At 61.2% G+C, this 12324-nt stretch overlaps 1 protein-coding gene across 1 annotated transcript in view; it reads right to left on the bottom strand.

Annotated features, from left to right (window-relative positions):
• VWC2 (von Willebrand factor C domain containing 2) overlaps positions 1 to 11402 on the bottom strand; it is a 103293-nt gene extending 91891 nt beyond the window's left edge. The window contains exons 1-2 of the mRNA XM_017337642.3: positions 10838 to 11402; positions 8987 to 9781 (exon numbers count right to left, since the gene is read on the bottom strand). Of these exons, the coding sequence (XP_017193131.2) occupies positions 8987 to 9682 (696 nt within the window). The 5' untranslated portion in view covers positions 9683 to 9781; positions 10838 to 11402. The remainder of the gene's footprint in view (positions 1 to 8986; positions 9782 to 10837) is intronic.
• Between the last annotated feature and the right edge of the window lie 922 nt (positions 11403 to 12324).

Genomic DNA, 12324 nt, shown 5'->3' with positions numbered 1-12324 from the left:
TGGGTGGTTGTCTGTCTGTCTATGTGTGTCTCCTCTCTAATTCTGCCTTTCAAATAAATAAATCCTGAAAACAGAAACTGGTTTTCAAGCTAAACAGGCAGATTATATAAGCAAGCACTGTGCGGCGACACAAGGACAGCAAAGGTCCCGTGGGTGTGGCTGAAGCAAGGCGCTCCTCACGCCGCAGGGCCCCGAGCCCAGGCATGTCCAGCGCCTTCCGGGCAGCCTGCTTCTCCCTTCAGGTCAGGCAGGAAAACTGGAGCACAGTGGCCCTGGGATGGGCAGCCCTGGGCAGCAGCAGGGACCTGCGTCAGACCTCGGTTGTACGCTGAGCTGGCCCTTGGTACCTTTTCCCCAAGATCGTCAGACGTTTTATTTAAGGGCCTTTCTGTTTAGTACACAGTTGCCCACTCAAGCCTCACTGCAGGACAAATCAATGCCCACAAGGCACAGGCACACCTGCTGCCTCCCCAGGGACTCCTCACCAACCCCCAGGGACACACAGCACAAGGCCTGCAGCCAGGTTTCCACCTCACACTTCCAGGCTGGTGCTGTGGGCAGTCCTGCCCCGATGCATCACATCCTCTGGTTGTGCTGGGTAACCCCTGCCCCATGCTGCGCTGGGTAGCACCTCTCTCTCTGCTTTCCTCCAGTGCTGCTTGCTCCTGTCACAGGAAGCTCCCTCCAGCACAGCTGGTGCTGTGCCCCACGCAGCAGCCTCTCTCTGTGGCCACCCTTTGGCCCTGGCTGCTCTGCGTCTCGCAGCGATGTGGCTGGGGCGGACACATTCCCATTTCTCTTTCCTTAGGGTCACTGTGTTCCTGGGTGTGTGCCCGCATACACTGCCCCTTTGCCAGGCAGGCTCTCTGGAGGGTAATGAGGTCAATCTGGGTCGGATTCCTGCTACCTGGGATGCTGGACCTGTCCCATGTCCCAGCCTGGCCCCAGTAGCATCACAGGTCCCAGCGCCCAGGAGCCACAGGTGCTCCCCGACCGCGGCCTCCTCAGGGGGGCTCTGCTGTCCGGGTTTTCACGGCCACCTGCAGAGCTCACTGCTCTTAGTCCCTCACCACCTTGGCGGTGCTGTCAAAGAGAGCTGCTCCACATGATATTCAATGTTTCCCCGATTTTGCAAATGCGGGTTTTCAGGCCAGCTTCCGTATCTCCAGCAAAGGAATGGTCTGCTCCCACGTACAGCCACATCACTTCTGTGACGGGAAGCACAGAACACGGCATTCCACGCCCATCCCTGTGCTTTCCCACAGGCCCAGGGCCAGCGGCCAATCCTGACACCTCTCCTCTCCGCAGCTTCGAAGGCAGCTGTGTCCTGGCCACACCCCAGTGCTCGACAGAAATAGAACGGCAGTGAGAGCCGGCTGCCAGGACCTCGGCCCTGGAGCAGGATTCCAGCCACGGGGACGCGGACGGCACCCTTCGCTCCAGACCACAGCAGTGACGTCTGAGACGATCGCTGCTCCTTGCCCTAAGGCGTCTGCCCAGGACTCCCGCGTCACTCAGAAATCAGTCCCAGTCAGAGAGTCTGTTATTAATCAAGAGCAAGCGAGTGGCTCCCGACTGCACACCTCAGAGCCCCGCCATCTGTCGGGGGACCCACTGGATCCATGGGATGGCGCCCACCGTCTGGCAAACAGCATTCAAGGTACTGAGAACAAACAAAGGCAGGAATGAGGCTTCTGCTGGAACGTTCTAGATTTGCAGATAGCATCTGAGTAACGAGAGCTTTGCAGGAAAACTCAGCCTGTGAGCCACCCGTGACGGCCAGAGCGCCTGCAGTCTGTCCTGCCGCAGGTCTTGCCAGGCACGGAGTGCAGGGTGCACCACCTCCTGCCAGGGCACTGGTGGCAGCACTTAACGTCCACGCTCAGTGTCCGCAACGTCCACAGCAGCTCAAGGAGCAGGGGAGGGAGGATTCTGCTGGAGTGGGCCCAGGGGACAGTTCTGGTGGAATGCACACATGGAGAGGACATGGGGAGGAGTTAGGTAGATATTGGGTGCAGGTGTTCCAGCTGCACTCGAGGCAGCTCACTATCCCCGCCTGCCTGAGAGACGTGCAGGGTACCACCCGCTCATACCACGGCCAACAGCGAGCGGGCAGGGTGTGAGAGTGTGGCTGGGGTCCCCAAGCTGGCTCTGGACACCACTGGCCTGGGTTTTCCAAGGTGACACTGCATCACATTTTGTGTCTACAGGCCCGTGGTCAGTCACAGGCCCACTGGGTGCAGGTTGGTTGACTGGGAGCAGGTGCCCACAAAGGGCCGCCCTGCTCAGCTCCAGCACAGCTGCCACCCAGGATGCGTCCCACAGTCACAGACATCAGCAAGCTGGGTATTTATAGAAACCTCTCACTTGTTAAATAGTCACACCGGTCAAATAAGTGCCTTGCACACTGACAGCTGGGCAGAACTCCACCTTGGGCTTGATCTGGCTGCCCCGTGGGGGTCAGGCCATCACTGCATCCTGTCCACCTGGCCATGGCCATGCTCCAGCCCCCCGACCACTGCCACATTCCTGCCTGGTCCTTGATCATGACCACCCCCGACCATCACCCTGGCCCTGCCCCTGATCCGCACCGTGGGCCTGCCCAAATCCAGAGAACCAGTGTTGTGTCTACTTCACCAAGATCCTCTTTTGTGGCCACTGGACTCTTCCTCTGTGTTCTCTGTCCGTCATAATACTCCCCTGTCCACTACAATCTTCCCCAGCGTCCACTGTCCACCAAACTCTCCACTGCATCCACTGCTCTCTGGGCCCCTGCTCTGTGTCCACTATCCACTGGGACCTTCCCCTGCACCCAATATCTACCTAAATAAATCCTCCCCATGTCCTCTCCATGTGTGCATTCCACCAGAACTGTCCCCTGGGTCCACTCCAGCAGAATCCTCCCTCCCCTCTGGCCACTCATTAGAACTCTCCCCTTCATCCACCGTCTACAGAAATTCTCCCGTGGCCACTGCCAGTGGAAGCATCCCATGTCCTCTGTACACCTGAGTCCCCTCCCTGAGTCTGCCCTGCCAGAATCCTCGCCCATGTCCACTGTCCACCAGAACGCACCCCTGTGACCGCTGTCCAGTGTCCACCAGAATCCTCCAGTGTCCAGCTGGAGTCTTCCTGCTCGCCTTCTAGAACAGCTGGGTTCGCTGCTTTTATTCTCACTGCAACTCAGTGCTTCATGCTTTGCAGAACACAGACATGAACGGTGACCTGGATGACCATTTATGGGACACACACGTGCACCATGCTGCCCACGCCTGAGTACATTGTCCTTTCTGCAGACGACTGAAATTCTCTCCACCACACCCAAAACGCCGGCCCTGCCGTCCCAGGGCTGGGAGAGCTCAACCGCAGTCAGGCCCCCCGGGACCCCAATCCTGGTGCACCCCTTTACTAGCCCTGGGCCACTAAGCCTCTGCACCTTTTTGCACTTTAGATTTTTTTACTTTAGGATAAAGACTATAGCACCAACTCATCAGTCTACTGCAGACATTACCAAGAGAAAGGTAATATTCTGAAAATATAGGCAATACATATATGCATCGGCCCCCTTCTAGCTGTGAGAAAATGCTAAATGTCAGAATGCTGAGTCCAGCACTCTTACACATCAAATACTGGGGGCCGGGGCATGCACATGAGCAACAGCTAAACGTGTGAGGCTCCCACCGAGGCAGAGACACATCTGAAAGTCTGCATGTGTTCCCCTCCCACTTCTCAAATTATTACTGTTTAGATGACTTCCGACAAAGGCAGGGCCTGAGAAGTCCAGGCCTGTGAAATCATACTCAGAAGCAAAACAAAGCCAGAGGCAGCCCCAGTACAGGCCTTGGACTGATAAACAGGAAGCAGCATGGACCCACGTCCCTGGAGAGGACAGGCACCAGCAGCACTGCCTCCTGCCGGAACAGCAGCCACAGAACGGAACCCTGTGAGACGGAAAGGACGTATGATCCCGTCTGTCTCTTTACCAGCGCCTTCCCTCCTTGCAATAGAGACCTGCTTAGATGGAGGTCTGGACTCCACGGCCTCGTCAGAGTCTTCTTCCATTGACGGAAGTCTAGAAATGAGATTTTGTGCCGAGGTAACCGGCAGTCAGACACGGAGGCGGGGCAGGCGGGCTGGTCTAACCCAGCGGGCCATCACCTCCCTCCTTCGGTTGTTCTTAGGCGCTGGAGGACAGCATCGCAAACAGCACTCATCAATAATTCATTTCTTCTTTCTCTGTAAAGAAATACACTATTGCCAGCTCCTGATGTCGTGACAAGCAGTGCTGATGCGCGGAGCTGACCCCATCCCTAGCCAAAGCGACTGGAGCTCTGGCTGCCCTGTACCAAGTTATTTCACAGAGCGGCGTGCAATCCGCTGGGGTCCAGAGACAGCAAAACCAGGCTGCAAATCCTCCACAAGCCCCCTTCCCACAATGGGGACCAGGATTCCAAGGATGGGAGCACAACTTATTAATCAATTTCAAACTCGATTTGTTTCTGAACTGGATAGTGGGCAGCAGGAGTGAATTTAAACTGCTCAGCAGCCCCCTGGTCACCTTTCATTACCTATGATACAAGGACTCAAGGAAGACAAGAACTAGAGGGCGTCCAGAACGGAGCACAGGGCACAGAATGGTCAAGGTAGGCCCCCTAGGGGTGTGCACCTGGAATTTAGCTCAACACCACTCAATGCCTTTGTGAACACACATTCTTCCAGTCAAACTTTTGATGCACCCCCCCCCACCAGAGTACTGCTCCCATCTCCCTGGGCCCCATTCTCCAAGGTCAACTCTGGCCCTTGACACCCTGCATTATAGCCTGAACTCGGGGACTCCCCGAATTCACACATCAGAGCGCTAACTCCCAATACCCCAGAATGGGACTGCATTTGCAGCCGGGTCTTTGAAGAGGGGGTTACGTTAGAATGCAGTCACTAAGGATCCCAATCCAGCAGGACGTCTATCTTTAGCAGCCAAGGACATCTGGACACAGACGTGTGCAGAGCCCTGACCACATGCAGGCCCAGGGCGAGGGCAGCATGGACCAGCTGAGGGGAGGAGCCTCAGCTGGAGCCCCCCACCGCAGAGACATCATGCCCTTGGACTCCCAACCCCCAGGCCTGTGAGACAATCCACGGCCACTGCATGAGCCACGAGGTCTGTGGCATGTGTCACGGCAGCCTCAGCTGACAAATGCACCCTAGGAAGCTGCAAACAGACGAAAACACCACCCGTTAGTTCAAAAGATGCGAACCACAGGCCAGCTTCCTCATCCAGTTAGATGCAGGCTCGGAGTGGGAGAACAAGACATTTGGTATAATTTAAGAGTCAGCGGAGTAAATTCTACTACTAACTGCATTTGTATTTGGATGTGCAAATTAAGTTACAACCATCCCTGCAGGAATGAGGCTATTACTGTCATTATTAGTAACAGCTTAGTGGCATTTTGTTGCATCAGCAAGGCCTTCTACCAAGCCCTACTGGAGACCAGCGAGGCTGTGAGGACTGGGAGTCTTGCCGGGGTGAGGGAGAGATGGGTCTGGAGCAGAGAACTGGGCAGAGAAGGTGGCAGGAAAATCCATGCCCGAGCGAGGGAGCTGGCAGAAGCCGCTCTCCCAGAGCCAGGAGCACTGCACAGCCCCGTCTCAGGCAGGCTTTGGGCTTTATCTTCTGCTCCATCAGACACCCACAGGAGGACCCAGCCAACGTCGGTAGTAATTTCCTCTCTCGACAGAGAACAGGCTAGAGAAGAGCTGTGTGTCTCCAGGGATGGAGGCGCAGACACAATCGCACTGTCGCCTGCTCCCTTGGTAAGGTACACACTATTCCAAGCGTGACCCTGTTGCATTACAATCTCCATCTGAATTCAGACACAAAATGCTTTCCTGTTTCATTTTCTCTGCTGTGTGCTATGCAAACTACAGACTGCAGTTTTCTCTCTGAAACCCAGGGCTCCCAGAGCAGACCTGAATGACTGCCGTGCCTTGCTTCTGCACCACCACCAATCTCCATTCCTGCACCCCAGAAACCCCAAGCACTCACAGCTCATCCTATACCCTTCTACATTCATCCTTTCAACACACACACAGTGCTGTGCCATCTGCACATCACAGGAACCCAAGACTGACCCTGCAGGACCTAGCTCAGGAAAATGCCTAGCAGCTTTCTGGACAGCCACAGAAACGAGCAAACATAAAACGCGGTTCACAGCTGACGGCAGCACGCATGCATCCTAGCATCAGGTAATGCCCATGTGGAAGCCAAGAACCAGATGCCATTTGAAGATGGGAGAGTCACTCCATCATTTTACTGGTATTTTAATTCTTCCCAAGATGTCCCTCTTGCTGCTCCTCCTTCTGTTGGAATCACTGCTCATCGTGGGTTTGAAGACGCACTCTGTACTGACCACCAGTTTCTGCAAGCAGGAGTCACACACGCTCTCTCCCTCACAGGCTTGCAGCACTTAAGGTGAGGTACTAAACCCAGACGTGTGAATTCTTCCCTGTACTCGCGATCCCAGGTGGATGAAGGCCGGGCCGGGAAGTGGGCCGTTCTAAGAAACAACAGTGGACCTAGGAACCTTGCAAGCAGCTCCTGTCACTCGCAGAAACCCAACTGCTGATCTCTGATCCAGCAAAAGTTCAATCATTTCACAATCCCAAACCACTAAGGAAAACACTTTTGGGGCCTGTCCCTGTGACCCAGTCCCTGGCCCAAATGGAAGCTCCCCCTCCTCTGGGCACCCCTGGCTGTCATGCCCTGTGCACCTTCCTGGAGAGGCATCCTGGGACTTCCCAGTAGATGAAACACTCCGAAGGCAGGGTTCCATCCCCCTGTGCTTGCCTGTTCCATGTGGGATTCCCACGGAGGTTCTTTCTCCTAAGGGCTGCTGGCAAAGACTGTCCAGTGAACCAATACGTCCCTGGAGCGCCCCCTGACTGTGAGACTGAGCAACAATGCGTGCCTGGAGCGCCCCCTGCCTGTGAGATTGAACAACAATACACGCCTGGAGCACCCCCTGCCTGTGAGATTGAACAACAATGCGTGCCTGGAGCACCCCCTGCCTGTGAGATTGAACAACAATGTGCCTGGAGCACCCCCTGCCTGTGAGATTGAACAACAATGTGCCTGGAGCATCCCCTGCCTGTGAGACTGAACAACAATGTTCCTGGAGCGCCCCCTGCCTGTGAGATTGAACAACAAGGTGCCTGGAGCGCCCCCTGCCTGTGAGATTGAACAACAATGTTCCTGGAGCACCCCCTGCCTGTGAGATTGAACAACAATGTTCCTGGAGCACCCCCTGCCTGTGAGACTGAACAACAAGGTGCCTGGAGCACCCCCTGCCTGTGAGATTGAACAACAATGTGCCTGGAGCACCCCCTGCCTGTGAGATTGAACAACAATGTTCCTGGAGCGCCCCCTGCCTGTGAGACTGAACAATACATGCCTGGAGCGCCCCCTGCCTGTGAGACTGAACAATACATGCCTGGAGCGCCCCCTGCCTGTGAGATTGAACAATACATGCCTGGAGCGCCTCCTGACTGTGAGACTGAACAACAATGTGTCTGGGGCGCCTCCTTCCTGTGAACCTAAGAAACAAGGAGGGCCCCTGCCTGAGACCATGAAAGGACGCATGCCTGAAGCCCCCCTGCCCCAGGAGACAATGAAGCAGTGCGTGCCTGCCTGCAGCACCCCCTGCCTGTGAGGCAAAACAATGCATTCTTGGAGTGTCCCCTGCCTCAGGAGACAATGAAACAATGGGTGCCTGGAACACCCCCTGCCTGTGAGATAGTGAAACGACTCGTGCCCCCCTCCTTCCTGTCCCAGGACATAAATGCTCTGGACAGCTGCTCTTTCCCTACAGAAGCCCAGAGGGACCTGTGCTCTGCTCCAGTTACATAACTGGCCCATGGCAAAGCCAGGAATGGACACCCAGGTTTCCTGACTCAAATCCCCAGCTCTCCCCACACTGTGCACATAATCTACACATCTTTCCCTCCTGGGCTCACACATGTGGAACCCTGGGCTCTGCACCTCCCTGGGGTACATCTCAGAGCACCCTTGTGTCCTGGGCCCTGGCATGGTTGGGGGCTGCAGGCTCCAGGACGCCCTCTGCAGGACAGAGTCCAGGCAAGCCTCAGGTCAGCTGGCTGTGAGCACCCACGTGTGGTCCCTGAACAGCTGAGCAGAGGCTTTCTCCTCACTCCCGCGCTTGCGTGCTGGACGGCTCTGCCCTGCACACCTGCGCCCCACCGGGCCTGGGCTCCGGTTCACATGGTCAGGGCTGAAAGCAGGAGGTGGGGAGTGGAGCTCCGTGCTCTGACTCATGCATCTGCTTCCCAGGAACCGCCTGGCCTTCAGCACGTGGTGTAACCGCTTCGTGCGCCGCGTACTATTCTGCGTAATGGAGACGGCTGACCCACCTCCCTCTGGCACGGTGCGAGCTGTCACTAAGGGCACGCACGTGGCAAGCACAGCCTGGAGCCCGCCCGCCCGTGGCTGCTGCTGCTGCCATTCTGACACAATTCTCCACCGTCAACCCGACTGCTCGGCTGGGCCGCCCACCATGTTGGCACCCACGGAGCCGACGTTTTTCCTCTCGGCTTTCAGAACCGTCGCACGATGCCCTGAACGCACAACACAGGCACACGGCTTACTGGTAGGGCCGGTGTCCCCTTCCTCACCAAACGGCAAGGTGAACGGCCGTGTTTGCACACCGCAGGCGGCACTCACCGGCAGCACCTCCAAAGAGCGGTGAATTAACGGCCCAAGTGCAGCCAATGGCCCGGTGCCGCGCTCAGGAAAACCGGGAGCGGCGGGCCCGCAAAGAGCCGGCTCAGTGGAGGGCCGAGGGTCTCCGCAAGCGGAGGGCGAGGGCGCCCTAGACGGCCGGGAGCACGACGCCCTCTACCCCAAGAACCCTTGGACCCCGGGCGGCTCCACCCCTTCCCGGAAGCGGGGTACGCGCGGCAGGCGCCAGCCTCTTACCACGAACTCGGCCAAAGTCTGGTAGGTCTTGCCCCGGAACTCGCAGTAGCTCTTCCTCTCCTTGCACTGTGGGCAGCACTGGCTCGTGTCGACGTGGATGCAGCGCGGGTGCAGCCGCGGGCACTCTGGCTGCGCGCACAGCGGCCCCTCCTCGGTGCAGAGGCACGGGCAGGCCGACGGGCCCGGCGCGAACTTCTCTCCGATGGCGTACACGAAGCCGCTCTCGTCCACGCATCCCTTGCCGCGGTAGTCCGGGTACGCGTACTCCTCGGGAGGCTCCGGCGTGGGCGCCAGGTCTGGGCTGGTGGCGTCCTGGGCGGCCGCGGCCAAGGGCTCCCCCTGCGGGGTGTCCCCGCGGGGCCGCACCTGCAGGTCCCCGGCCTTGGCGCCCCCGCCCTGGGCGGCCCAGGCCTGCTTCTGCCTGCTCCACGCCTCCCGGCCCGAGAGCCCGCGGCTGCTCTTGCTCCGCCAGTCCCGGCCGCTGCTGCCTTCGTCCCTCGCGGCGCGCCCGAGCTCGCTCACCCGCCCCGGGCCGTCCCGAGACGCGTGCTCGCGCTTCTCCTGGCCCGGCTGCTCCGGCGCCCGGGCCAGCTTCTCCAGCGGGATGCTCGGGCTACACAGAACCACCATCAGGCAGCAGGTGACCAGCAGGGAGCTGGAGAGAGCGCCAACTGCCATCGCAGTGGAGCTGGGCATCCCCTACCACGTCCCGGCGGGCGGGCGGGGAGCGCGGCCGAGGGGCGAGTCGCATTCACAGCCCGCGGGCGCGCCGCCGCCAGCCGGGAGCCGCCGTCCCTGCGGAGAGAACAGCAGCACAACTGAGCCCCGCGGCCCGCGCGCCCCGGCCCGCCGCGGCCCCCTCCCGGCCCGGCGCCGCCGGGCTCCCGCACCGCTGGGCTCCGGGGGCGGAGGCGGGGGCGGCCCGCCCGGAGTAGGCGCGCAGCCGGGGGCCTCGGCCATCCCGGATTTGGAGGAATGCGCTGGGAGCGACGTCCAGGGAGAAGCCTGGGCGGCGGAGCGTTCCCCCGGAGTGGCGGCTGGCCCTGGGGAGGGCCGGGCGCGGAGGGCGGGCCCGCGCCCCCGCGGAGCCCGCCCGGGAGCCACCCCGTGCGGGCACCCCCGCCCCGGTCCCGGCCGCCTTTCCCAGGGGTTAGCCAGTGCAGGGTTCCGCAGCGGAGTTGGAGACGGACGGACGTGCAGGGAGAGCGAAGTTCGCGCCTACCCTGGGGGTTTGTGCAGGGAAAGGGAGGGGACCCCGGGACTCCCGTCGTGGGCACAACTTCGCTAACGCCTTGGTCCCGGGAGACATGCCCCTTCCCCACTCCCCACGCCTGCGGCGCCTCCGCGGCAGTCGGAGTCTGGGATTCCCCAGGCTTCGGCTTCTCCGCCCCCTGCGCCCCCGGGTGGCCCCCGGTGGCGGACGCAGCGCTCAGTCGAGGCAGGGCTTCTACCGAGGAGGGGTCGTGGCGCTGGAGCACCGAGGGGTGCGCGCGGAGAGGCCCGGACTCGAGGAAGCGGGCGGGCGGCGGGCCCCTCTTTCTCCCCAGATCCCCGCCAGCCTCTCTGGATCCCAAAGTTTTTTCCGCCCAAAGGGGCCGAGAGGACCTCAGGCACCGCGAGGCGCGGGCCACCCAGCCTGTCCCCGCCTCGAGGCCCCAACACCGCTCTCCTGCTGCGCCCTCCCCTGCAGCCCCTCCATTTGGACCCGGGTCCTGTCCTCCCTCTGCTCGCTGGCCGCAGCCCGGCAGACCTTAAACTTGGGCCGGGGAACGGGGTCCCCTCGCTAGCAGCTGGGCGGCGCACCCTCTCCATGCACCCTCACCCCTGCGGACGGGCGCGCAGCCTACATACATGAGCGCGGGGCGCCGGCCGGACGCCAGACTCGCGGCGGGCGCGGCCCCGGGGCGCTGGCGCCCATCCTCCAGTGGCCGGGGACCCGCGCGCGGCGGACGGCGGGCAGCGCAGCCCCACCTGCGCGCTCCGCCCGGCGCGCGCTCCGGGCTAGGGCGTCTCCGGGCGCTCGCTCCTCACGCGTCCAGCGGCGGGTGGTCGCGGCCCCAGCTCGCGTCAGTGGCCGCGCTGCCCTGCGCAGCTCATCCCAGGGTCTGCGGCCCCGCGTCTCGGCCACGAAGTGCGCCCTGGGGAGCGCCCGGGCCCCGCCTCGCTCCTCTCCGCGGGTCTCGGGGAGCTTTCCAGGCCAGGCGGCCGCGGCGCGTCGGACGGAGAACAGATACCCGGAGCGCGGCCGGCGGGCGAATGGCACAGGCCGGCGTGGAGCCAGCGCGCCGCCTCCCGCCTCCTCCTGCCGCAGCCGCCTCCCGCGCGCTGGGCGCCCCGCGCGTTCCTCGGCTGCCCCCGTTCGGCCGCGGAGCCGCGGCGGCCGTGCTGGCCCGGGGCGGAGGGACCTCGCGGGCGCCCGAGCCACCTGCCAGGGGCGCGCGCGGCCGCCCCAGCCCCGCCTGCCGCCGTCCTCCCGGCTCCTCACCCGGCCTCCGCCGGACCTTGCATCCTGGCCTTTTCCAGGTTTTTTTTTCCCCTTTAATTTCTTCCTCCCTGATTGGCCCCCTCGGGCTTTGCTCTCTGGGGACAGACAGGTTCGTTTTGCCGCTGTCCGGAAATCTAAACCAAATGGTGCTGGGTTTGAGATTCGGGGGCCGCGTGAGCTGCGCAGACGCTTGGGGGCTTTTGCCCGTTTCGGTCGGGAAAGCTGGAGGTGAGGGCGCGCGGCGCGAGGAACTCAGAGACACACAGACGGCGCGGCCGCGTCCTTCCCTTCCCCTCCCTCCTGCTCTCTCCCACCACAGGCGTCTGGGATTCGCTTTGATGGAAGGCCGCGCCGTCCAGCGGGAGCCCCCGCTTGCATCTTGACCCAGGAATGGCTTCTTTCCTAGGACACAGGGAGAAACGTCCACTGTCTCCGTACCAGTGAGCCCTGAAATGGGATTCTCATCTTTGAACCCCTGGAAACGCGCGGGTGTGGGACCCACAGTCCAACCTTGGGTGGGGGCTCTACTGAGGGCGGGGGTCCACTCGCTGCCCCCGGCCCCCGCCCCCTTTAGGAAACCTGGGTCAGGTGCAGAGCTCCTGGGAAAAGCGAGGCAGCAGATCACCCGGCCAGCTGGGGCGTGGACGGTCCCATGGCCTGATGCCTTGAGCCTTGTGCCTTTGCTCCCTCCTCTCTCCCTGCTGTCACGCCTAGGAAAGAGCCAGGCCACTCTGGCCCGTGGGCTGATGGCAGCCCGGCCATCAGCTGCCCGGTGCTTTCCTGCTTCTGGTCATACGTGCTGCCTCTGCTGCAGATGCCACAGAGTCCCAAGGCCCCGGAAGGCACCTGGGGG

The sequence above is a fragment of the Oryctolagus cuniculus genome, chromosome 16 (assembly GCF_964237555.1).
Source record: "Oryctolagus cuniculus chromosome 16, mOryCun1.1, whole genome shotgun sequence".
NCBI classification, from domain to species: Eukaryota; Metazoa; Chordata; class Mammalia; order Lagomorpha; family Leporidae; genus Oryctolagus; species Oryctolagus cuniculus.
Note: the sequence above shows the minus strand (reverse complement) of the source record. Positions and strands in the feature narration are given on the sequence as shown.